The sequence below is a fragment of the Mus musculus genome, chromosome 9, assembly GCF_000001635.26.
Source record: "Mus musculus strain C57BL/6J chromosome 9, GRCm38.p6 C57BL/6J".
Classification (NCBI taxonomy): domain Eukaryota; kingdom Metazoa; phylum Chordata; class Mammalia; order Rodentia; family Muridae; genus Mus; species Mus musculus.
Window position 1 is genome coordinate 52,141,662 of NC_000075.6, and position 27,677 is coordinate 52,169,338.

Here is a 27,677-nt window from a genome sequence, read left to right on the forward strand (position 1 = left end):
GAGATATAAGAACTGTTAATGCTGATTCTCAAAATACCCATCAAAATAATGGCACCACAAAGTACAGCGTATTGGGCTTTCCCTTGGCTTGACTGAACCACCAGGCTCTTTAGCTGTACTTTTAAAGAGCTCTGCTACTTCTGGCAGTGTCGCCATGACAACAGGTGTTTCCCCAAGGATGTACAACTCCTTACTACTTTCCTCATTGCAAGTTCATGGCTCTTGGAACGATGTATTATCACCATGGTGATCATTTAGTACTTTGGGGTTATTGTAAGAAAAACTATCATTCTGCCATCAATTTTGGAAAATATAAAACAGCAGAGGAGCTCTTACTGAAAGACTTCTCAGAGCCATATGCATGCTTCATACCTGTGCGGCACGTGGCAAAGGTCTTTTCACCATTTGGATGCATTGTTTGCGTTAAAATTCTCTCCTATCTACTTGCTGCACATCGCTGATGAGTTGGTGTAAAACATTCTTCTATTTAATTAAATTAATTAATTAATTTTTGAAATTTTATTTAATCTTCTTTTTCCCTATGTCCAGATTGTATCCCCATCATGGTCCGCCCTCTGGCTGCTCCCCATCCCATCCCTCCTCCTCCCCATACCCCGTCTTCAGCCATCTTTGGATTGCAAAGCATTTAAGGCTTTGTTGCAGTGTTGGGATTAACTCGTGGGGTTACACACACTAGGCAAGTGCTCGCACTACCTCTGGACTGCACGCCACCTCTGTGAAAGCCTTGTAAGGTACGACCAGAGCCTTTGCCACACCTCCTCCTCTGCTCTATGATGAAGGGTGGGCCTTTTGAAGTCAGGCATATTTGGTTTTGAATAATGTTTAGCCATGGTAAGTATTTTAGATCCCATAAGATCAATTTGTTGATAAGTGAAAGAAAGATCCTGTTGCCTCCATCTGGAAGGGATACCCAGGAGAACACAAGCTGGCCCTCCGCATACCTTATGTGGCCTTATGAGCACTTAACTATAACAATTCCAAATAGAGACACACCATATCACATTCAAAGAACTCATTATCACAAGAATAATGTCAAATGTCTTATTAGTAACTTTCAAACTGGGCCATATGTTAGAATGTTAACTACTGAGTTATATAAGGTAACATGTAGTTTTCATTGTACTGCCACTGAAATCACTGCTAGGAAACAAACATTTCAACAACTTCTCTTGGCTAAGTGTCTCTAAGAAACGCTTTGATACCCAGTAGACGAAGCACGAAGCTCTTGAAGATCTCATGTCTTTTTGTGTCTGATCATTCTCAAATGACACTGTGGGCAGTTAACTAGACTGACTGAATCCAGACTAACTTTAAACTTTAGGGCATCAAATTCACTTGAATAAGATATTTTCCTTTCCCTTTCCTCAGACCCTAAAGGATTATGTTTGAATTAGTTCTTGAACAGAGAATTATAATTTTATATAATTATAACTATTATAATACTGATATTTTGGATAGTGATTGCTGAAAGGCACAGTCACAGAAAATTATTAGTATAATAGGAAATCAGTAACCAGACCCTGAGTGTGATACTGAGGCAGTTTTTCAGTGTTACAGAATGATAGTTCATGAATTCAAAGATCATACAACACAGAGCTGAAAAGTATACCTACAATTTGTTCTCAAACCAATGAACAGATTCTTATCTTTTAGAAGAACTGAGTTTTCTAAGTTTTTTTCATATAAAAATAGATTATTTGACTAAAATTCTAGAATTGGTGAGTGGCACCATATGAGAGTCTTTTAAAACTCACAATCTAAGCTGGCAACATACTGATTTTTAAGCCATCACGATTTAGTCAGAGGGTGAAAAAAAATGATCTGAAAAGAGTGTCTACTCAAGGATAGAAAACAAATGTTTTCTAAGAGCTGGTGTAGAGACGTTTAATAATATTGATTTTAATGACTATGAAGAAGAAAACATTTAACAGCCAGAAATAACTTTCAAAGATTTAGGAATATCTTCAAGAAAGATTTTTTTTTTAAACTTACCTCATTGCCACATTGCTGCCATCAATAACTACTGGTCTCAGATTCTCACCGTCATCTACTACAACCTCTTGCATTGGAGATTCAGACCTCTGAGACTCCAGGGATGAGGTTTCTCGCATTACGCTGTTAATAGTACTAACTGTTTGATCGGCTTCACTTTTATTTCCAAGTTTGACAAGTTCTCCCAATATATCATTGATTAAAGCATCAGTACCAAGTTTGTTTAGCACAAGCTGGACCTGTTCTTCAGAATAACCTAACTTAAGTGCAAACTCCAGTTTTGTTTGGTATTCTCGAACCACATCAGGGGGTTTCTTCACTTCCTTAGATGGAGTCTGGGACTCTTCTGGTTTAAAGTCTTGCAAAATGTCACTGTGTTTCAGTAGGCGAGGCTCTAAGCAGGGAGAGCGACATAGCTGTCTGTGAGTCTTGGTTAATGAGCATGGCTCTACCGAAAGGCTACTCAGTTGTTCTGACTCATGATCAGAACTCGTGCTTCCCTCAGAGTCGCCGGAGCTCACATTCTCTTCTGACACCCCTTTTCCTTCCTTCCCCGAATTGACTGTATCCATTGTTGGTTTCTCTACCATAGGCCAAGGCACAGCTGCACTCATCTGTGGGTCAGTGCTCTCCATATAAAGATGGCCAAGATCATGCCCCAGGTGATCCTTCAGGCCCATGAAGCTGTTCCGTGCACTTGACTCCACTTTGCTGCTTTTCCTGTATTCTTGAATGCAAAGCACCCCGTATTCCTAGGGGGAAAAATGTAAGATACTTAACATGTCATATTTATTGTTTGAATCTTTCCTCAGTGATTAAGTCAGAAGTGCCAAACTACTGAATGGCTATGGTGTATTTTGTCTGTGGCCTTTCATCACTTACAGCAAACTTGCCAAGACTCCTGCCCATGAATCCCTCCCAGGCAACAAAGTAACCAGAAAGCCAAACTGGGTTTTTACAGATTTGTTTTCTCTCATCTGTCTGTCTGTCTCTCCCTCCCTTCCTCCCTCCTTCCCTCCCTCTCTTTCCTTCTCACCCCATGCTCTCATGTAGATATGTAGGTATGTAACAAAGAATAAGAGGTCATAAATTTGGAAAGGAGCCTGACACATGGAGTAGGAAGGAGGAGAGGGGAGGAGGTCATGACATAAAAATAGCAGTCATATGTGAAAGCCTAAACAAAAAGTTAATTTACATAGTTAAATGAAGGGACACATATTCTAAAATGGCCAGTGAGGAATGGAATAACAGCAGAGCTAATTACATCCTTTGGTCAAGCATCCTGCCATTTGCCTATGATTCCAGCAGCTGGGCCACTGACACATGAAGATGGTGTCCTTGAGATTAACTTGGGCTACATAATGAGTTTCAACCCAATTTGTCTCAGAAGAAGAAAAAATGGCTGATTATCTTCCATTTTGAGATGAAAGTAATTTTTCATCAATAATGATGACTTTTTGAATACTGAACATTGTAACAGAAAATACTTTTAAATATTATGGTCCTTTATTAATTAGCAAAGAGATACAGATTTTATTCTACATGAAATTTGAGGCAAACAGGCATACTATTCTATCAGTTTTTTGATATTTTTTGATAGAAAGTATTTTTGTACTGCATCAGACTAATACTTGTTTATGGTCATACCACCTTGAGCTGACCGTGTCTGCTCTCAGATTAACAGTACACCTGCATTTTATTTAAAAAAATCACCTTTTCTTTGTTTTCCTTGTAGGAATGTTTTTCCCGTTTCAAATGTCTCTGCTGTTATACTACTTTTCCTTAAGACCTACTGGAAATAATTTAATTCTCTCCTAGGGATAGGTCAGAAAAAGGAGGCTATTTTCTCTTTCTACAAACAACACAAGTTATTAAGGAAATTCTGGTGTTCTACCACTAATTAGCAAGTCAAGAGTAGCTAAACCTAAGGCTGTCATAAAAACACCTATTTGGATAATCTAAAAAAGAAAATTGGAGAAATATTTTAAATTGAACCTCTTTAACAAAATATACATACCAGAAGAAACCAATTATATAAACATTAAAAGAAAATGGTGATTTTGAAATTTAAATTTTGATCTAATAAACCCACTAACAGGAGCAACTATTTCTCCACAATGTAATGAATTTCATTAAATATGATAGATACTAAAGAACATGAGATCTTTAAACATACAAAATTTCAATATTTCTTTGGGATAGAAGTCCTACACATTTCTATAGGAGTTTCTTCAGGGTGTGTTCTTTGAGGATAACTGATAACTTGAATAACTAATACAGCTGATAACTAATACAACTTGATAACTAATACAGCTGTTCTACTAATACAACACTCACTAAGGAAACACTCAACTAACTTCCTAGTTCCTGGAAACCCCACTGATAAAGAGCATCTGCTTCATTATGAAGCTGCGTCCATTTCAACTTTTTCTATTAATATGGATGTGCATGGCCCAATTACTTAGAATTAAGGGAGGGATTTGAAAGTAAATCTGTACTCCTGTGATTTACTAACTACAGTAATGTACTAACACCATAATGCAAGTAACAAATCACAACAGCATCCTAATAATGGGATACAGTTAAAAGAAAATCTACACCGTGGCCTTAGTAGAGCTCCCACCAAAAGTATCTTAAACAAGAAAAATCTATTGGAAGCTGGGCTGCCTGGCAACCAGAAGATGGTTGCTAAGCTGCACTCCTTTAACATGCCATCATGAATGCTAGCACAGTGAAAGAATAATTTGGTATGAACAAAAGCCTATAAAAGAGACTGGGACTTAAGTGCGTCTGGTTTACCCTCAGAGAACAATGCAGCTGCCAAGCCAATCTGGACGCTCCGACATCATTGTTCTGTAAACCCCACAATCTGGTCTGACTGCAGGAAGTGCATTTAATGGGAAATATTTTTGATCTCCCCTGAAAAGTTTGGGGTTTGCATAAGTGGTGTTGTGAGATAATTCAAGATAAATGACTTGCTGACCAAATTGTTGAGTTCAACTAGGGGATATTATTTTAATATTGAGCAGTTTTGTTGTGTTTTTGAGCTGGGGGATCTGTATCAGACATGATAAATACCTCTGGAAAACACAGACAGTGAGATGAAAATTTCTGACTGAAAGATATGTAGATTTTTTTAATTTTCACTTTTCAAAGTGGCAAGCCCAGATACTGCAAAGTTTTGAAACAAAAAAGCCTGACCAGTTTAAAACTGCCCTTCAGTCAATCCTTCTATTTCTCCTCCAGGCTAGTATTTGAAAAGCACCAGTGGTTGTACCTGGATCTGTTTTGCTATGTCCTTTACCACATGGCTATAGTGTAAGGCTGGGAGAAATGGATGTTTGGTTGTTTTTATAGCGTTAAACTCTTTAATAGTTCTTTATAGTAACATAGTTAGCAAACACTAATACTTTCAATTTCATTTGTACATACTATTTAAATAACATTTCACAATATGTTTTTCAATAATAGCCAATAGTGCTTTCCAATGTTAAAACTAAATGCAAGCATGGTCTAGGTTTTAAATGAACAATTGCAATAACTTGATTTGTATTGACTGAGATGGTAAACATTTGGATTTTAAAACTTCCATTTGTAGAGTGCTTCTGATCAAGTTGTAGCTCGTAAAACTTGCCATGACTTAACAGGGCCTTTAAAAACAATCCAGAATTTGATATGAGCCTTAATATTTGAAGAGATACAAATAGCAGTAGTGGGACACACAGAGCTTAAAGAAGTTAACACCCAAAGCTGTGCACAGTGAAGAGTGCCACGGTGCCTCTGTCTGCTTAGCAGTTTAACAATGACTACTAAGTTTTCAAAGAAAAAGAATTCATAGAATGTGTTACTTATCATATGCAATGCAATAATATCTTTTAATTTCTAAACCATGAATGGTTTAGACTTTTAAAGTTTTGTATTATTCAGTCAAGCCTAAGCTTATGCAAGTATAAAACTCAAATAAAATCAACCAGTATGGTCATTTTCCTCTGTTCCTGCAGAAGCAGGGTCACAGCATCACTACAGAATAGACCAGCTTGTACTTCCAGAGTCACCGGAGAACTCTGAGAAGAAACTGTAAACTTTGTATCACAGAACCATTCTATATGGTGGCTTGTACATTATACCCAGATATAATAAAGATATTCTGTTCTTGAACAAAAAAATACTAGGCAAAAATACAATAAAGACATACCCAGTTTTAAAATATCCATAGACTATCTCTAGATATATCAGAAATTCACTCTTTTTCTTGATAAAGACTATCTAAAACTTAAATAATAGTATTTGTTGAAAAAGAACAAATTATGTTAATTTTGTACATGATGATGAAAAGTGACTTATTCTTTCAGTTGTCAAAAAAAAAATAACTATAGTGGCTAAATGCAGGTTTAGGACATGAAGGGCACTGATCTGAAATTTATTGCATCTACTGGAATTCCTCTATTTAGTAAAAAGATTGTTTGCTAGTTCTCAATAGGCAACTTGGATAACAACTCACCTTAACCTGGGTAAAGCTTGTTTTTATCATTCTAAAGAGCACGATAGTGACCAGGAATATTAGGCCATAAACTTGCTACATCAAATTATTTGTTTGTAAAGTCACAATGCATGAAAGTAGGTTCTGGTTGCTATCCAAATGGTTATACTAGAGAACAATGAGAGTAAAATAATGAATATGTAATAAATACCTACTGCTATGGTCTTCCCGTATTTAATTACCATTGTACTTGAGTGAGCACTGTTGTCTGCACCCCTCTAGCTAACAAAGGAAGGATGTTCCTTTGAACAGATTGGTTAATGTTCTGGGGCAACAGATGTCTACTGGAACTGCAGGAGACCAGCAACTGGTGGCCTGCCTATCTTCTGAAAACTTTCAATAGACTTATGCATATGTTCACACAATGGGGCATGTGGTAGAAACGAAAACCTCTCTTTAACCCTTTATGTTCTTTCGTTCCCTCCCAACTGACAGATGAAAGTCTTTGTCTACTTATCAGCTCCCCATTACAGAACTCTTGAAACTAACTGGGATGGCATCTTCAACCTGATATCTGAAATTAACAGAAGAGGAAAAGAAAGAGAAAGGAACTAAATCCCACACCAATACTGACATTGTTGACAAAGCACCCGAATGCTTAATCATCACCTTTAAAAGCAGCTGTTGGAAACAGCGATCAGTCTCAATCCATCTCTGCAAACTAGACTCTTCACACCACAGAAACAATCCACTGAACCTGACCAGCATTTCACAGGGATGCCGTGAGAAACAAAAGCACTTGACAAGAGAAAATCTAAATTTGTTGTTTAGCAGGAGATTAGAACTTGGGTATAACTTGCCCTAAGCTCCCGAGGATTGCTTAATGCCCAAGGCTTACACGCATTCACAAGCTAAAAGTAAGTGTATGCAAAAACATACAAATATAAAACTCTGCCTCACAGATATATTCTCAGAAAGAACCAGTTTCTCTTAGCATACTGGCACCAACACTTTCCTTTTCTTTTGTGGTGCCTCTTCTCCTGCACAGAGCTGAGATTATAGCCTTTACAGCAAAGTTTAACTTCTAAAAGCAGTAAGTAGCATAGATACTTACGTTAGCAGGAAAATACAAAGACATTGGTTTCTGTGGCAGCTCCAGCAGTAACAACAATTTTAGCTGCAGACTTCCAGGCAGGCAAGAAGAACAATGAGTGGTTGAACAGATGGAATGGCAATGTCTTTGCTTAACCTATTACCGAGTGGAGCAACAGCCAATCACAGGCCAGAAAGCTCACAATTAGTTAGTCAGGCAGATGCAAGACAACCTCAGCACCCTGCGTCAGGTTCATAGGTTCCTAAGATAAGCAAGCTGATGTCATTCTTGGGTCTGCCCCGGGCAGCATGTGTATTAAATGAGGGGTGTGCAGCAACAATAGGCCATACAAAGCTGACTAGTAGGCAGCTGCTCTCTATGCGAGCAGTCATTAGGGAGCAGGCTGCCAACAAGAAACACCTGGCTTGGGCAGACTTCAGCCTTGCCTCTGTTTTTAATGCACGAAAACAATGAAAGCAATTATATTTTAAAGTAGAAAAGTTGCATGTTTCCAAAAAAGTTGAGGCTATATATTAGTCTATTAGTGTTTCATCTTTCTTTGAGAGAGAAAGAAAATGAGGTGTGTCAAAGTAGCAGTTAACTATTGCAGCAATCTCTTATAATAGATCAGTTACTGGTGAAATGAGGCAGAAGTTATAGTTAATCTATTTCTCTGGCTACAGTGGAAAATCTGTACTTTCAAGTATTTGTTAGCTGGCCGGTGGTCCGTGGTGGCGCACACCTTTAATCTCAGCACTGGAGAGGCAGAGGCAGGCGGATTTCTGAGTTCGAGGCCAGCCTGGTCTACAGAGTGAGTTCCAGGACAGCCAGGGCTACACAAAGAAAGCCCGTCTTGGAAAAAAAAAAAAAAAAAAAAAAAAAAAAAAAAAAAAGACAACAAAAAAAGGTATCTGTTAGTGTGTTACAAGATAATAAAACTTAGAGCTGGTGAAAATAGCAAAATCAAAGGCATATGAGTTTACAAATAGAATTAATTTTAAAAGTTCTCTAGAAGTATAGTAAAATAAAATACTAATTTGGTCTAAGTTTGTGAAAAGAAGTAACATAAAAATGTACATTTAGACAAAACTAACTTTAACCTAAAATCATTAGACCAGACCAGCTGAGCTATGAAATATAGCAATGTAAAACTCTCTTATTATAGATACTGGTTAGCTATCTAATTAAGTAAAAACAAAACCTTTTATAACATACTTGCTAAAAATGTATTTCATAAAATTTCAAAGTTGTAATACTCAAATTTAAGTCTAGAATATGTTAGTATTAACAAGAAATACTGGGATAATTTTGAAGGACATCTCAAGTATACTAAATAAGTATCCTCGATTTACTTCCACGATCCACATGACTGCGTATATAATCCTACGGACTACTTGCTTGAGTGCTGCATAGGTTATTTCTTGAGTGAGCTAGGATTATGAAAACATTTAATCCAGATGTCAACACCATAAGACATTGTAGTTATTCCTTGCTGAAAAAAAATCTACAGCTGATCTACTTATGTGATGTAGACTACCCATGTGTGTAGTCTAGAAGCAACACATACACATGTATGTACATCACACATGCACATGGACACATACAGCTGTACACACTGTTCCACATACACACTCCCTTTTCACTGAAATGCAAATGAAATTCCAGTATAGACTAAGAACTACTAATTTATGCAGAGCCCAGACTTTAAAGATATAAAACTAAAATACCTGAAACAACCTAAGTCAATTTCTCTTTTCACACACAGGGGGCCATCTGTGAAAACCTAGGACAAGAAAGTTCTCTTTCTTCAGGACTTCTGCCCTTGTCCTTTTCATGTTCGATCAAACACAAGTCAGATGTTTCTCTATTTACAAAATGAAAAATCTATTTCACACACTTAAAAATCTCAGCTATCTCACTACAAACATTCACCATGCTGACTAAAAACCTGATAGCTATTTCCAGAAATAAAAAATATAATATGATATTATAGGTCATCATGTCTATGGATGTTTTCACTCAATAGAACTTAGTATTTACTGAAGCTATGTGTGTGTGTGTGTGTCTGTGCGAGTGTGGAGGTCAGGGGATAACTTTCTTTCTTTTTTTTTTTTTTAAAGATTTATTTATTTATTATATGTAAGTACATTGTAGCTGTCTTCAGACACTCCAGAAGAGGGCATCAGATTTTGTTACGGATGGTTGTGAGCCACCATGTGGTTGCTGGGATTTGAACTTCGGACCTTTGGAAGAGCAGTCGGCGCTCTTTAACCACTGATCCATCTCTCCAGCCCCAGGGGGATAACTTTCTTAAGTTGCTTCCCTCGTTCCACCATGTAGGACCCAGTGATCAAACTCAGGTTGTTGCACCTGGCAAGCTCCTTTACCCACTAAGCCATCTTGTCAGCCCAGTGGCAACATTGTTGAATAAAACACAACTGCTAGATTTTGGACGTTGTGTTCATTTCTGAAGCGAGCGCTACTATTTTTCTGCCAAGCACTGTAGTGATGCAGCAGAAGCAGTTAAACCTCTGGTCTGAATTTATTAGCTCACTGAAAAGTAAGATAAAGTGTCTTTATCATCACAGTTTATTGCAAATTACTAGGTCAAGTACACAGAACGCAAAGCCTCATTTTGGGGAAACATGTATCACAGAAATGAGGAAAATTAGGATCCATCTCTACCTCCTTCCATCCCCAGAGCTCTTTTAAAAGGTGGGGGAAAAAAGGTATCAGCTCTGAAAGCAATAAATCAGATAAATATGATGGGGACAGCATAAATCCATGCACAGTAATTACAGCTCCAACCAAAATCCCAAGCAGAAGTCACGGTGAGAACAGTATTAAGGCCTTTTCCTTTTGTTTGTCAAAGGAAACTACCTAGTCTGAATGGACAGTTACACGTCCCTTAGCTTTCTCCTCTTCTTTATCACTCGCTACCACAGTTACTAGTTTATAGCTTTAATGCTAGAGGGGAGGAATCACAAAGAAGGAAAACTACCCCAGAGCGCAGCAGGAAGCCTGAGCTACAGCACTGGATTAAGCTTTTTTTCAAACAGCAAATAAGGGCAGTGATCTGAAAAAACTAATCAGATCCTGCTGTGATATTTATACCCTCTTGCTTGCCAGTATTGGATAATGTTAAGCACATTAAAACATCTGTAGGTGAAAAGGGCCCAATCTGCCATTTTTAGTGACATAGGCCTTCCCATTGCAGGACAAATAAAAACAGCTGATCCTTACGAGCTCTGTTTGGGTCATTGCAAAAGACTTATATGACAGAAACAATGCAAAGTAACACAGAGAAAAGGAGCCAGCTCAGCTTTTGGTGTTCCCCACAACTGTCAATGTGAAGGGTGAATCTATCATTTGATATCAGGCCTTGTACTGTTGTGAAGCAGGAAAGCGATGCAAAGGTGCCTGGAGGCTGAGCTTGGAAGCCAGTCTCTTGGCCAGAGGTGACTCACACTGACTGTTATCTTTCCCAGTGTGTTACCTTTCTCTTTAATATATGAGCACTCTGGATTCTGACTGACAGCAGCAGCATGGAAGATTATCCTATCAAAATCTCCCAATTGTGCCCGAAAGTTACGAGATAAAATTTTAGCCAAAATTTGTTATTTCTCAGGGTATAAAAAAATGAACTAACCATCCAAATAAAAGATAACTTATATACATAGTTTAAAAAACATAAACTGGGTACTAATAGCCACATCTGAGCATTTTAGTTAGGAAGGCATGAGATCTTCCATCCATGAAACTATTTTTCTGTGTGTTATCTGAAACCTTGAGCACAACACTGAGAATACTGACTATATGAACTAAATACAAACTACTGCTTAGTATCAGTTAAAAGAAACTATCAACTGTATGCCAAGAGCTTATATCACTGTTTATGTGGTGATTCTAGAATGTTCTGAAGAAATATACATTCTCCTAAGTTCCTTCGCCCAGAGAAGACCAGGAAGAGGAGGCACAGGATGAAAACTTCAGCATAGTTTATGTTTGCATCTGGCCCTGAGTATAATCCAACCAGAAATATAATAAAGTACATCCTGTATTTAACAACTGTAAGAAGAAGTATGAGCTGTAATCAGTAAGGTAAATCATCAAATATAAATGATTTTATATTTAAAAAGCTTATAATCTAACAATAGTCATATTGGCTGGCCATCCGTATGCTAAGAGGCCAGATGTAGTGACACCTGCCCACCGTCTCAGCACTCAGGATGTGCAGGTGGGAGAACCCCAACCTGGAGGCCAGCTGGGCCTACAAATTCCACACCTCACACAGTAAAGTAAGCAAACAACAGAGTGTACACACGAATTCATTACAATCCAGATGGAAACAAAGCCAATGGAAACAGCCTGCTGGGACACAGTGCAGAGCTCAGATTCCAAACATACCCTCTGCTCCCTTCTTCTCACTGTTAACCATGGCTGGCAGGTAGAGAAGTAGGTTAAAATGATCAAGACACATCTTCCTTTCAAGCCATGAATAAATAAATAAGCACCAAAAACCAATGCTGGCCTGAAATGTAAGTGAATAAAATGATTAATAAAAAATACAGTACTGTTTTATAATAAAAACATCTTCCCCAATCCATACCAAGAATGAAGTATCAAAAATCTTTGGTATAAGACTTATTTGATCCTAAAAGTAACCCCAATATATCAACAGCAAATAAAAGTAAAGAGAACAAAGGGAGTAAGAAATAAGGTGCAGGGGTTTATAGCTGTTATCCGAGCACTGGGAAGGGAAAACGCTGAGCTCACGGCTGACCTGGGCGTCAGAATGAGATGGTGTCTCAAAGACAAGCACACAACACAATAAGAAACAACCAGTGTGTATTTTTAAAAATTTTTATCCACAGGAAAAACAAACTTTTAAAGAAAAATAAATTTTATAAAAAGCTTACGGGCTTACACTGGCTAATGTTATGTGCACCTGATACAGGCTTTAGAGTACTTGGTGAGAGGGGAACCTCTTTTGAGAAAATGCTTCCATAAGATCAGGCTGTAGGCAAGTCTGTGGAACATTTTCTTAATAATGATTGATGTACGTGACGTGGGAGCAGCCCAGAGCATTGTGGGTGGTGTCATCCCCAAACTAGTGGTTCTTGATTCTGTAAGTAGGCAGGCTGAGCAAGTCACAGAGCACGGCAGTAAGCCGCATCCCTCCTCGGCCTCTGCATCAGCTTCTGCCTCCAAGTTCCTTCCTGGCTTGAGTTCCTACTTTGGCTTCCTTCAGTGGTCCTTGGCTCGTTTATGCAAACCAAACAAACCCTTTCCTCCTCAAGCTGCTTTGGTCATGATGTTTCACCACAGCGATAGGAACCCTGACTAAGACAAGGATCAAAAAAAGAACTCAACTTTTAAACCTTCTGGAAGGCCAAAGACCAGGATAGAACTCCAGGTTTGACCTGTCAGGTTTCTGGAATGCTTTCATCTGATGCCTCTGGGATGGCTATTCAAATTCCTGAGACAATCTTACAAGTGCAGGTTTGGGTCACGAGTTCATTCTTTCATCCAAAAAGTGTGGCCAAAGGTATATGGGGCTGTAATTGGCAGTTCTCTTAGAGTTACTTAGAGTGGGCTGAAGGTTATCTGATGAGGTGATATTAACAGAAGCAGAAGGGAAGAAAGTGGTAGCTAATAACATTAAATCAAAAGATGGCCCACGTTTCAGGGCTATATTTTTGTTTATAAAACAAAAATACACATGCAAAAACCATTCAGCCTTGGAAAACACAACACAGGTTTGCATTCACATGTGAACCGTGTGGTGGTTCTCGCCTGATTCAGGAACTCTTCCCTGCTACAATTGGGGCATTCTAGTATTCACTCTCTGTCCATTTTTCATCTGTTTCATTAAGTTCTAGTTAATTAAATCCTGGTTATTTTCTCTTCTCATCTTTGTCCTCCGCCTGAATATAAAAAACCTCCAGGTGGGCAAAGAATACCCTCCCCTCAGGCTTAGAAAGCTTGACTCTTAATTTTATCTCCTTAATTACCCCTAAGTGTCCTTCCTGACAAAATTGCTTCCAATGACATCATTTTCAGGCTACACAGATAAACAGCTTCAAATAACAAGTTGCTAATTGTCTTTGTATTCAAGACTCTGTCTATGATTTGGGCTTCCTCTGGCCCTATAGTCGTACTTCTTGTTTTACTTGTAGTAAAGAAACAGCAAAAACAAAGATGCAGAAGTTAAAAGATCTTCCCCGAGAAAGGAGGATCCACTCCCAGGATCATAGGATCAGAGGTGAGGACACAACATCTGCCCTAACACTGGAAGTAACTGGGATCAGCGGAACCCGGGAGCCCAGAAACTCTGTCTGACCAATAGCATGGGTTCCTTCCTGTCTGGGCCGGTGCCCTGAGTGCACCTTGGGTGCAAACTCCATAGCCAGTCCCATAGCACCCAGAAGAAGCTCCACTCCCAGGCTCTCTAACATGCTCAGGACCACAGGATTCCAGGATCCCAGGATCTTGGTCACACCAGGATCTCAGGGTCCCAGAAGCAGCTTGACTTCCAGGAGCTCTGACACACCCAGGATCTCAGGATCACAGGAACACAAAAACACAGGATCACAGAGACAGCTGAACTCTGACACAACCAGGATTACAGGAAGGACAGGATCCAGTCAGATATAGCAAGGGCAGATAGCACTAGAGATAATCAGATGACGAGAAGCAAGCGTAAGACATAAGCAACAGAAACCAAGGTCATCTGGCATCATCAGAACCCAATTCTCCCACCATAGCAAGTCCTGGATACACCATCACACCAGAAAAGCAAGATCTGGATCTAAAATCACTTCTCATGATGGTGATGGAGGACTTTAAGAAGGACCTAAATAACTCCTTAAAGAAATACAGGAGAATACAGATAAAAAACAGCTAGAAGCCCTTAAAAACGAAACACAAAAATCCCTTACATTACAGGAAAACACAAGCAAACAGGCAAAGGAAATGAACTATGAAATGCATCTATGACTCTTGATCTCTTTCCTAGGTTTTCTAACTCCAGGGTTGTCTCCCTTTGTGATTTCTTTATTTTATTTTATTTTATTTTATTTTATTTTATTTTATTTTATTTTATGTTTTTGGTTTTTCAAGACAGGGTTTCTCTGTATAGCCCTGGCTGTCCTGGAACTCACTTTGTAGACCAGGCTGGCCTTGAACTCAGAAATCCGCCTACTTCTGCCTCCTGAGTGCTGGGATTAAAGGCGTGCGCCACCAGGCCCAGCTCTGTGATTTCTTTAGTGTGTCTATTCCCATTTTTAGGTCTTGGATGGTTCATACTGGTCAAAGGAAAAATCTACCAAGATGAACTCTCAATTCTGAACATTAATGCTCCAAATGCAAGGGCACCCACACTCATAAAAGAAACTTTACTAAATCTCAAAGCACACATCACACCCCATACAATAATAGTGGGAGAGTTCAACCCCCTACTCTTAACACCCCACTCTCAGCAATGGACAGATCATGGAAACAGAAACTAAACAGAGACACAGTGAAACTAATAGAATTTAAGAACCAAATGGATCTAACAGATATTTATAGAACATCTCATCCTAAAAATATTAAAATCATGTTCTACAAACATCATGGAAATATTATTGACAACTCTTCTCCTTGTGCTTGAAATCAGCATTTTCTTAATGTTTAGCTTCAAAGAGTTTTTGCTATTTTGAAATCTTTAAAATATACTTACTGATAAAATAACTTCTGTCCTGGAAACACTGATAATCTTTTTAAAGTAAACCTATAGTAGACAATATACACAGATATATAATGCGTTTTAAATAGTCTCTCACTAGGTCATGTAGTATCATATAAGGGTTTTTGAATATATTTTGTAATGATTTATTTTTAATATTTTATGTTCTTTTAATATACTTAATTCCCAAACAATTTTCTGTATACTTTGAAACAATTTAGTATTCAACATCAGATATAGGATCCTCAGTTATCGATAGTATTCAATGTTCATTAATGATATTTTTAGGGTATGAAAAATATGAATATAAAAGTTGAACAAATTTTTTATCTATTATTTGACTCTCAAAATACTCATTAATATGTTTGATGTAGAAAATGCATTTAAACAATAAAATATTTAAGAAAAGAAAGAGATCTGACTGAGGTGCTCTTATTATGATCACAGCCATCATCCTAAGTCAAATCCAAGGTTCACGTTTCCATAAGATCTTTTTTTGTTTGTTTTTTTGAGACAGGGTTTCTCTGTGTAGCCCTGGCTGTCCTGGAACTCACTTTGTAGACCAGGCTGACCTCGGACTCAGAAATCTGCCTGCCTCTGCCTCTTGAGTGCTGGGATTAAAGGCGTGCGCCACCACACCCAGCTTTCCATAAGATCTTAATGTTTAAAGATTCCCCAACTCCTTTGAACTTCTTTAACATGACTAGCTGTTGTTAATGTCTTAGAAAATACTTGTTATACATGAAACTTTAGTGAACTACAACTCAACTTGTCAGTGCTTATCTGAGACTCTTGATATATGTGTGTGTGTATATATATGTATATATGATAATTTTATATATCATATATATATACATATATATATATGTATATATATATGTGGAACACACACACACATTACAATGTAAAAGAATCAGAGTGCCTCTTCCCACCCAACTTTTATACCTGCACCTTAACTTTTAACTAGTCATACTGTAATATAAAAGAACAATGTGTGTGTATGTGTGTGCACGAGCCTGTGTGTACATACATGAGTATATGCTGACCCTGATATACTGTAAGAGGAATGACCAAGTTTTTAGATGCTACATATGATATTTAAATGTGATCACAAATATGCACACATTTAATGAAAGATTATATTTACTAATAGTTCACTAAGAGAGTACGTGTGTGTGTGTGTGTGTGTGTGTGTGTGTGTTTGTCTGTCTACTTACCCATGTATCGACCTACCTAAGGTCTTGGGCAAATTAATCTCGCCATGCCTGGTTATCCCCAGTTGTGGAAAATAATGGCATATAATATGGTTTATTTTAAAATTTAATGATCAAACCCTTAGAATAGCATTAGATGCATAATAACACAGTCAGTAAGTATTAATTATATTTTCATATCACATGTGCAACACACTATGTACTTTCTTGTAAAAATCAGTTATAGAAATATATTTAGAAGAAAACCAGGAATGTTGGTTGTATTAAAATGATCTATTAGTAGTTCAGATACTAGAGGCAGAGGTCAAAGGGTCATGAGTTCCAGTGAACTCCTACATAATGAACTCCTACCTCAGCACCAAACACAATCCTGTATGTTCTGAGTTATCTCAAATATGAAAAAGCTACTAGGTTTTCTAACATATAAACATGAGGGGAGGACTTGTCATTTTCTGTAACTTATCCATTTGCTACACACAGGCCTCAGACTTAAAGAGAGATGTGGTTATTTCATTCAACACTATCTCTCAGTGCAATAGGAGCAGATGGAATCACTTGTTGCTATTTAGGTGCCTCTATTTCTAGAGATGACTCACTGGTTTTGTCTCTGAATACTTACTGTAAGTCCTAGGGTACGGTTAGCTACAGCAGGAATCTAATGAGAAGAGAATGAGCAAGGCTAGACTAACTTACATATTTACAGTTTAGAATATAAGAGCCACAAGAGCATCAAACCTGCTGCCTGGAACTAACCTTGTACCTAGAGAAGCTGCTCATAGTCTCTCAGGTCTTCAGCATGATTTCTAGAACGGGGTTGTTACAAGGACCAGTGGGATTAATACATACAGTAACTTGTAATAGTACCTGCCACAGAGGAGAGGCAGAAGCCTATCCTTAAAACTGTTTGTAAGGGAAACTACAGTACAAAAAGTAGAACGCTTGATTTACACTCTTTATTTCATATTCTCAGTAGATAATTATAAAGGTTCTCTCTATTAACCTAGACGAAAGAATAGCATACAGGCAACGGCTCTCATTGGGTCCCACACCCCACTTGTCTAAAGAGCCAAGGAATCAAACAGCTCATACTACTTACTTACCACACATGGAAATAACTCTAAAGTTTTCTTCTTATTAATACAGAAAAAAGAACATCCTTCAGGAGAAGCCTATTATCGTACCTTGCAAGCTGTTCTTCCATTTACAGAGCCACAAAATCAAATGCCTTCAGAGCCCACATGCCCTATTATATTCCTTTGTTTGTGATATCATCCTATTAACTTGTAAAACAAAAATAATCTAGAGCGATGTTTCTTGAGGGAAAAAGAGGTAACATTTAGTTCAGAAAAGCCTAAGACACAGTATATTGTTAAAAAAATGATTACGATGCCACAAAAGACTCTAGTTAGTGATGTTAAAGAGAAAATGTTGGTAACTGGTGAAAAATATGCATGAAAATTGTTGGCAACTAGCAATTTAGAAGAAATACATTGATTTACTGGTGGGCAGGAAAATGGACCAGGTGTGGTGCTGCAGTCCATTAATCCCAGCGCTAGGGAGGCAGAGGCAGGTGGGTCTTTGTGAGTTTGAGTCCAGCCTGGTCTACACCATGAGTTCCAGGACAGCCAAAGGCCATAGTGAGACCCTATCGGGGGTAGGGACACTGGTGGAGAGAAGCAATGAAATCACAATTACAAGAGGATGAAGCAAATGCCTAAGAGGAAACTGGTGCTTCCTTTAAACAGCACCATTCCTTTCCGTTTAAAGACTCAGATGGGAGATGCTAAAAGTTTCCTGTAGACTACATGGCTGGAGACAGACAAGAACAGCCATTCCTTCCTACAGTATGGTCTCACTAACCTTGTCATTTCTACCCACGATGTCTCCTAAAGCAATACACTGCTGTCTTGCCATACTCTTCGGTTAGCTTGCTTTATGGGCCGACAAATTAACTATTGAAAATTAAAGCCGTAATAGTTCCCCCAGATATTACTACTGGATAAAATCATGTATTTAAAAATATCCCTAAAGAATCATTTTGACTTGCAAGAAATCAAACAATGACTTAAAAGTTTATCCTACTGATAGTCATTTAACTGAAATCCAGGACATATAAATTATATGGTACCTAGTTAATTAAATTTTATTGCAAGTCTGTACAAGTAACAGCTTTAAAGTAATACTTTGATGAAAAGCGAGAAAATAACAAGGGGAAAGATTAGCAATCCAAAGCCAATGGAGGTTTAAGCCAGTAGCCAATAGATTCATCAGTTCACTAATTTGCATGCCTGTCATGAGAGACATGCTAAGTGACTGAGACAGGTTACAAAGTTATAGCTGCTATAACTAAGTCTTTGTGTGTGTGTGTGTGTGTGTGTGTGTGTGTGTGTGTGTGTGTGTAGAGAATTAGTTTATTCCGTTTCTTTTGGAAGAAATTTGAATATGTTATGTAAAAAAAATTAAGGGTATTTTTTTTTCCTTTTTCAAATGTGAGTACACTGTTGCTGTCTTCAGATCCACCAGAAGAGGGCATCAGATCCCATTACAGATTGTTTTGAGCAACCATATGGTTGCTGGGAATTGAACTCAGAACCTTTGGAAAAGCAGTCAGTGCTCTTAACTGCTGAGCCATCTCTCCAGCCTAACCCCATTTCTTTCTCTTAGGAAAACTTTTTAACCTGTTGGGCTTGGTAAACAATGGCTAAGGCTGTAGGGGAAGCAACATTCTAGTAAATGAGTGTGTCTGTAAGGAACCAGCATTTGTGCAGTAACTGAGCATTTCACTTTACAGAGATAACAAGGTCTGCGCCCAGAGCTGATCCCCCAGGAGTATGACTCACCTGTGAGCACAGGTAAGATCACACTTCTGTTCAAATCCCTAGCCCAAGAAGGACCTGTTCAGAGCCATTAGGACACAGGAAACAAGGAACAGACGGGCAGAGGATCCTCTGCACCCTGGAGTGCCACAGCTCTTCATACCTAAATTCCTCCCAGAAAAAACTGGTCTCCCTGGAGTACTAACACACAGGATTGCAGGAGGGACAAGCCACAGTCAGAGACAGCAAAACCAGCTAACACAAGAGATAACCAGATGGCGAGAGGCAAGGGCAAGAACATAAGCAAGGTAAACACAAGGATACCTGGCATCATCAGAAACCAGTTTTCCCACCACATCGAGCCCTAGATACCCCAACATATCAGAAAAGTAAGACTCTGATTTAAAATCACATCTCATGATGATGATAGGGGACTTTTGAAAGGACATAAGTCCCTTAAAGAAATACAGAACACAGGTAAACAGCTAGAAGCCCTTAAAGAGGAAACACAAAAATCCCTTAAAGAATTACAGGAAAACATAAACAGGTGAAGGAATTGAACAAAACCGTCCAGGATCTAATATTGGGAATAGAAACAATAAAGAAATTACAAATGGAGACAATCCTGGAGTTAGAAAACCTAGGAAAGAGATCAAGAGTCATAGATGCAAGCATCACCAACAGAATACAAGATATAGAAGAGAGAATTTCAGGTGCAGAAGATAACATAGAAAACATTGACACAGCAGTCAAAGAAAATGCAAAAAGCCAAAAGCTCCTAAACCAAAAACATCCAGGAAATCCAGGACACAATGAGAAGACCAAACCTAAAGATAATAGGTATAGAAGAGAATGAAGATTCCCAACTTAAAAAGCCAGTAAATATGTTTAACAAAATTATAGAAGAAAACTCTTCTAACATAAAGAAAGAGATGCCCATAAACATGCAAGAAGTCTATAGAACTCCAAATAGACTGGACCAGAAAAGAAATTCTTCCCATCACATAATAATCAAAACACCAAAATGCACAAATCAGAGAAAAAATATTAAAAGCAGTAAGGGGAAAAGGTCAACTAATATATAAAGGCAGACCTATCAGAATTACATCATTCTTCTCAGCAGAGACTATGAAAGCTAGAAGATCCTGGGCAGATGTCATACAGATCATATCTTGCATCAATGGGAGGGGAGGTCCTTGGTCCTGTGAAGGCTTGATGCTCCAGTGTAGAGGAATGCTATGGCGGTGAGTCGGGTGGGAGTAGGTGGATGGGTTGGGGAGCACCAACATAGAGGCAGGCTAAGGGGGATGGGATAGGGGTTTGCAGAGGAGAAACCAAGAAAGAGGAGAACATTTGAAATGTAAATAAATAAAATATCCAATTTAAAAAAAAGGGAGATAACAAATGTAACAAGTTGAGTAAGGGGTTATTGAACATATAATTAATTACATAACATTCTAATCACCCCATCAAGTGATTCATCAAGTATGTTTTCATGGCATGCAATTTCTTACTTGGGGTATTATGTTAACACTCAAAAGTTGCATTTTGGAGCATTTCTGGTTTCAAATCATGGGGTGCCCATATCACCATAGTATGGATAATGAGAAGCTGTTCCTAATAACTATAACAGCTAAGGGCAGTCCTTCCCAACAGTCATGCTACACGGTTATATCCTAACTGCTGTCTGTTACTATCACCATTTTATAGATAGATGAGAAAACTGAGACTTAAGGAAACAAAACTGAAATGTGGCCCAGATCACACAGATGCCACGTGGCAGCACATCGGGAGCTCAGTGTGGTTTCCTGGCTATAAAATCAGCTCCCGAGCACTATATCCACTCACACTGGCAAATCAACCAGACTGTGTGCACAGACACTGATAGGTGCGCGGGAATGGACAGTCATGTGCTGCTGACAGGAATGCTAACGAGTATACCTTCTCTAGAGGTCAGCTGCTGTAATCACGTGCCAGACAGTGTGTTTAAAATATGGGCTGGAGAGATGCTTCAGCAGTTAAAGGACCTGAGATCAGTTTCCAGCACTCAGTTCAGGTGACTTACACCAGTCAGGTGCCTCTGACTCCAGCTCTAGGGCATCTGACGTTTCTTCTGCTCTCTGGAGACACCTGTACACTTGTGTGCATAAACTCACATACATGCACATGGTTGTAGAATGACAAAGATAAAAAATGAAATTCACAATGAAGGCACTGTAGGCACAGAGCCCTATACAGAGACATTTGTCCCTCAATTGTTTATTATAGGGGAAAAATTCTATCGAAATCTATGTGTCCAGAAATGTATCCATTTCTTTTTGGCTTTCCTAGTTGGTAGCATGTAGTTTTTCATAATAAGCCCAAGTAATCTCTTTTTATGTTTGTGATATCAGTTTTAATGTTTCTTTCTCATTTCTAACCTTGAGTCATTTTTTAAAAATAGAATTGTAATATTTGATTATTTTCAATGTCATCCAGGCAGTAAAAAGAAGCCCTTAAAGGAATATGAAGAGCAGAAACTGTAATGTTCATACATGGTTTTGAAGGATGTGCTTATAATGATTAAAGGAATTTTAAAGTAAAAATAAGGAGTCTAACATTTTAAGTTATCTTTAGGTGAGAATTATAGATGTTTTCATTATTATTTTACACCTTTTCTATGTTTTACAAATGTGATTAAAATGTGCCAAAATATCACACTGTAGTCTTAATTTTAAAAGATAGGTTGAAGTAGTAAAAAATAATTGATAGCGTTAAGAAAATATCCCCGTTTATTGAGTGAGTCCTTCCTGTGGTCTTGGACAGACTAAACTCACGACTTCTGTGCTACTCCAGGTACTTGTTTTGTCTTAGCAAAACCAGGAATATTTCATCTATAAAGACCATTTATTGTACATTTCAAGTTGTTTATAGCTGTAGTAGTCATCTTAAAATTATAACTAAACTCCCAGAAAGTAATGCCTAAGATCAACTCAATCAGGCCAAAGAAAATGACACAAATATTTAAAAAGTGTAAGTTACAGTGAGATGGCTTCAATTATATGAGCAAACCATTCAATGTAAGTGTATGAAACAATTAAGATAAATTATGAAGTAAAAGCCAAGATCTGAAACAGAGTAAATCTCAGAAGAGGATAAAAATGAAGCCCACATAATTTTGAATAGGAAATGAGTACAGATGACTAAGAATAAAAACTAATTTTAGCTTCATCCTAAAAGACATAAAGTAATAGATTTAAAGGATTTTTTAAAAATCTAAAAATATAAGCTTGCAAATTTGTAACAATAAAAGCTTGATTTTATAAAAGTTTTACATCTGACAACTTCAAATCCTCGGAAATACAACTAAAAGTCAGGGATTAAACAGAAAGCAAAAGAAAACCTCCTGTTCAATCGAACCAATGATGCTGTTAAGTGTGTCTTAATGCTTTGTATCGTGTGTGTGTGTGTGTGTGTGTGTGTGTGTGTGTGTAGTGCTTGTGAATGTCAGAGGTCACCTGTGATAGCTAGTTTTCTCCCTCCACTCTGTAGGTTCTTGATTTTAGACATCAGGCTTGGAAGCAAGCACCTTTGCATACTGAGCAGTCTTATCAGCCCTCATTTATTATTTTGTCCCAGTAAAAGCAAGGCTACAAAGTAGATAGTGTTTGATGGTTTGATGGGTAGCAACAGAAATGAAGTTAAGCTTCTTACTAAGGTTGAGACCAGAACTGACAGGGCTAGGGCAGGCTGATGTCAGAGGCCGCATATGACCTTCCCATACAACACATACCTTCATTCTTCAACCTATGTATCTTAACCAGATGTGCCCAAACTTCTGACACAGTAACACATAACATTACTTGCAGAGCTTGAAAACGACAAAGTGGAATTACCAAAACCAATGAACAAAACCCTTTATGTTTGAAGCAAGCCTACAGTGCTGTGCTGGGCTCCATCCTTAGGGTCCTGACTTGTGTTGGACAGACCCACCCAGCCACTGACTTTTTAGGTACAAGGTTGCCTTGCTACCGTCTAGTTTCACAATGCAGAGCTGATGTCATCTGTAAATTAGAGAAAGTGAGTGACAGTGTCACTAAGGAGTAGCTAAACCCTGTCACTGACGTGAGTCAACATAAAAGCTCCTGGCATTTACCACACCTCGCACAAACGCCACTCTGCAGAACTATGTAAGTCTCAGTCACCTGGACCATCAATTTATATGTGCACACTACAGTGCTCACGGGAGGTCACAGGACAACCTGCGAGAGCGGATTCTCTCCTTCCACTTTGTTGGTCCCATCAATCAAATCCAGGTCTTCAGGCTTGGCAGCAACCTTACCAGCCCAACTGTCAAAGATTTTTAAAGTTAATTTTTAATTAAAGCACGATGAAATCAACCTTCTTACTTGTTTGTTTGTTTGTTTGTTGTTTGTTTTTTGAGACAAGATTTCTGGGCGCAGCCCTGGCTGTTCTGGAACTTGCTCTATAGACCAGGCTGGCCTCGAACTCAGAAATGCATCTGCCTCTGCCTCCTCGGTGCTGGGATTAAAGGCGTGCGCCACCACTGGCCAGCCGCTTTCTTATTCTTTGCTTAATGGGTTTACATATCAATTCAACTTGTGGTAAAAACATGTATTCTTTTCTATCACTATGTTTAGAGATACATTCTTAAACCACAGACACAAAACAAATTTTTTACTGAGATATTCAGTAAAAGCATTATGATATTGATATTAGGAATATTCGGTACAGTGCAGGTCAAATTCCAGGCTCTCAATGGTTAAAAACTAAACCTGGAATCTTCCTTCAAGAAATGTTAATTATTCACTCATTTGTTACTTTTCTTCCTAATACAAACAATACCACATGACTGCCACATGCCACAGACACTGGCCCACCCACTCTGGTTTCCAGCCAAGAGTCCTAGGACATGGCTCTCCCTCTGTGCTATCTACTTGAACCTAATTTTGAAGCCTTAGATGAAATCTGAAGTTTTTACTTCTTCGCTTACAGTGCTTAAGAGATTTCCATTCAGCATTATGGTCTATCTGTTAGTAAGAAGTCCTCCAGAGGTTAGGGCTCTTACGCTATACCTAAATTATTATTTACCAATGAAACAGGAGTATACCAACTTTAAATGAGCAACAACTGGCAGATCAGTTTATAATTGTACATTCTAACATTAAAAATATTTCTAAAACAATTCAGCCAACATCTTTTTTTCTTTAAAAACTTCAAATCAAAATGCAAAAGAATTACAACTCTTCTACACGTAGAAAGCAAATCACCAAGCATATACTGACAGCAACACTTTTAGATATCGGCAGTAGTTAAATGCAAGAACCATGGAACTCGTCTAGAGTAACAAGGTAATTCAATTTTGGACTAGAAAAAAACGTTTTAAAGATAATTTTATATTAACCACTTGGGGTCCAATTTGGCAGTTGTAACTGATTAAGATGTCTCCAGAGAGGCCCCAAATATAAAACAGGATATTTTTGTTGTGATCATTTTAAAAGGTGGTAAAAGGAAGTGAGTAATAAAAGCCCCCCACCACCACCCCCAGCACGCAAACATTCCAAGTTTCTATTTTCCATTGCACCAAAATAGTTCCATTAGACTTTCATGGTTAAATAGAAGTTAAAAAAAATATTGATCTCTTTGTTGTTAATCACCTGATTATGGGATCCAAGTCAGTGCTCAGAACCCTGGCTGCAGTAGGTCCCCAATTCAAGCCCACATAGCAAAGAGAAAAGAAAATGCTCATTTGTTTATAATGTTTCCTCTTTTGTTTTGGAGACAAGGGTGCAACCATTATAGCCCTGACTAACCTAGAACTTGCAATAGACACCAAGCTGGCCTGGAATTCAAGAGATCTGCCTGCTTCTGCCTCCCAAATGTTGGGATAAAGGCATGTTTACTCTTCTTAATGGTCATATACTAGAAGAATTGCAACTTACTATGAAAGTAAAAGCAACTCTTCAAGAAAAATATTCAAATATTTCAAGTCATAAATTCAGATTCAATCAAACAGGTTATTTTTGACATCTTTATGGTGCCATCAAGTGAATAGATTTACATTGCTGATGTGCAAGAACAGAAGGAAATGTCTGAAAAATGCATGGGCTTGGGCTTGGGCTTGGGCCATCTATTCAGAAGTCAGAGACTACCAAGATTTAAGAAACTGTAAGTAAAATCAATTGCTTATACATGTGAGAGACTACATAAACTTAGGTTATGCCCTTGTACCCATGACTTTGTTTGATACATCCTCTTCTCCAGCCCTGGCTGGCCTCACACTTAGGATCCCGTTGCACTAGCCCAGGGCTGGGATCACAGGCATGTGTCCCACTGCTTCTAGCTGTAGTCTTTTTAAATGGGTCTTGGAAAGTCAAAAAAAAAAAAAAAAAAGTGAGGTACGTCTGTCTCCTGGTTTCTGTTTATATTTGAAGTAGAGACGAAAATCTCAATAAGGCAATGAGTGAAGAACTGTACAACTTTCTCAGATTTCTAAATATACAACGCTTAGGCCCAATTATCTCTTCATCTATTCTAAGGCGGTTAAAAAAAAAAATCTGAATCAATAAGCGTCTGATGGAGCTGGAGATACTCCAAGACAGTCCTGCAACCAATAGGAGAACTTTCCCTAAATGTGGATTACGGCTTCATCTCTTTATCACAAAACTGAGAACACAAACCCCCAGTGTTAACGGATACCCAAAGCAGCAGGAGACCCGGAGTAATCAGTGCTTGGAAGCAACCGCTGTTTGTAAGGATTTTCAGGGACAATAAAGGATGATAAAACAGTGTAGGGAGGAAAAGCGGGATTCATTTCTCCAAGTTAAGTAACACCTTGTAGCTCACAGGGAGTTAAAAATGAGCCCAGCTGAAATGGGCGCGGGCTTTGGGCAGGAGGGTGAGGACGGGGATCAGGCGAAGGGTGAAAGGTTGGTTTCCCTAGGACTCGCCAGAGGACGGGCGGAGAGATGGCTAATGAAAGCGAATGGCTGGGGCTGGATAGAGATGCCGGGTGATGCCTCACCCCACGAGCGCGCGAGGGTCCGAGCGGCAGGATCACAGCCGTGGGTCCGTTTCCCTCGGCGGCGCCCGGGCCCGCCTCCATGTTCGCTGGCCCTGGCCCTCGGGCGGGCTGGAGCTACTGGACCGGCGTTCTAGGCCTCCGGGCCCGGCCTCCCCTCGTCGAATTCCCCACGGGGGCTGGCGCCGCCCGCGGGCAGGATGCGCTCGGCTTTCCCGCTCAGTGTTCGGGGCGGCGGGCGCTGCGCCACTCGACCTCGGGGGTCGGAGCCGCCTGGGCCTGGAGTTCCCTGAGCGTGGCCGCTCTGGCTCCGGCTCCGGCGGATCCTGAGCTCCGCTCTCGGGCGCGGCCTCCCCTGCCCCGCGGGCCTCCCGCGCCTCTCGCTCGGGAGCACACCGCACTGAGGGCGGCGAGGAAAGACTAGCGCGGCCATCCCGACCCTCCTCACACCCCGCGGGCCTCCGTGCCACCCACCTGCAATGTCTTCTCCGCAGCCATCACGGCATGCTCTGGAAGCCGGGCCGGCCCCGGGCCCCCTCCGCCAGGCGGCCGCCTCTCGCCTTAGCGCCGGGCCGCCGCGGCCGCCGCTAGGGCTCGGGCCGAGCGGGACGCTCCCCCATGCCGCCGCCTCGCCCGCACGCCCGGCGGACTGCACGCCAGGGCCGCGGCTCTCAGGCGCCCCGGGGCTCCGCCGCCCGCCGCCGCGCTCCTCGCTCTCTGCCTTGCTCGCCCGCTTACCCGCCCGCCCGCCCCAAGCCGCTGCAGCCACTGCGTACCGCGTTCCTCCCCTCCGCTCTCTTGACTTCCTTCGCTGCCACTGGAGCGGAGCTTGGCAAACCAGCACCTGCTGCTGGAGAACGCCGAGAACTGAAACAGGAAACCCTAAGCCAGGGGGGGAAACCCGGGAGGCTTGGGGAGGGGTGAGGGGAGCTGCTGGGACCTGTCGGGCTCTACCCGAGCCTCCTCCCTGCCCGTGCATTCCCCTCCCGGCCCAACCCTAGGTAGGGTCCCTAGTCCTCTCCCCAGCAAGAACTCTGGTCCCACCCTTGACCCTGACGGCGCCTCTTGTGCTGGCCACAACATCTCCACCTTGCACCAGCCCAGATCATGCCCGGGGCAGCCAAAGAAATCCAAGTGTTGCTTTCTAGGGGCATGTTACTTGTTTGTTGACTTATCATTAATACCTTGAAATGGGGGGTGGGGGCAAACAAAACACCACACCCTGCGTAATAAAGACCACTAAAGGAATTTAAACAAATGAAGCTGTAGGGGATTCACCCTTTGGGAAGGGCTTCCTTCAGCTAGGAAACC

General features: G+C 39.8%; 1 protein-coding gene across 3 annotated transcripts in view; it reads right to left on the reverse strand.

Annotated features, from left to right (window-relative positions):
- Positions 1-27,069, reverse strand: part of Zc3h12c (zinc finger CCCH type containing 12C) — a 59,162-nt gene extending 32,093 nt beyond the window's left edge. Inside the window, exons 1-2 of one of the 3 annotated variants that reach the window (XM_006510333.3) lie at positions 26,841-27,069; positions 2,014-2,765 (exon numbers count right to left, since the gene is read on the reverse strand). In XM_006510333.3, coding sequence (XP_006510396.1) covers positions 2,014-2,765; positions 26,841-26,864 — 776 coding nt within the window. In that variant the 5' untranslated portion in view covers positions 26,865-27,069. Of the gene's footprint in view, positions 1-2,013; positions 2,766-7,607; positions 7,703-26,369; positions 26,746-26,840 lie in introns of those variants that run through there. The other 2 variants (NM_001162921.2, NM_001368810.1) reach the window with 2 other exon arrangements.
- Between the last annotated feature and the right edge of the window lie 608 nt (positions 27,070-27,677).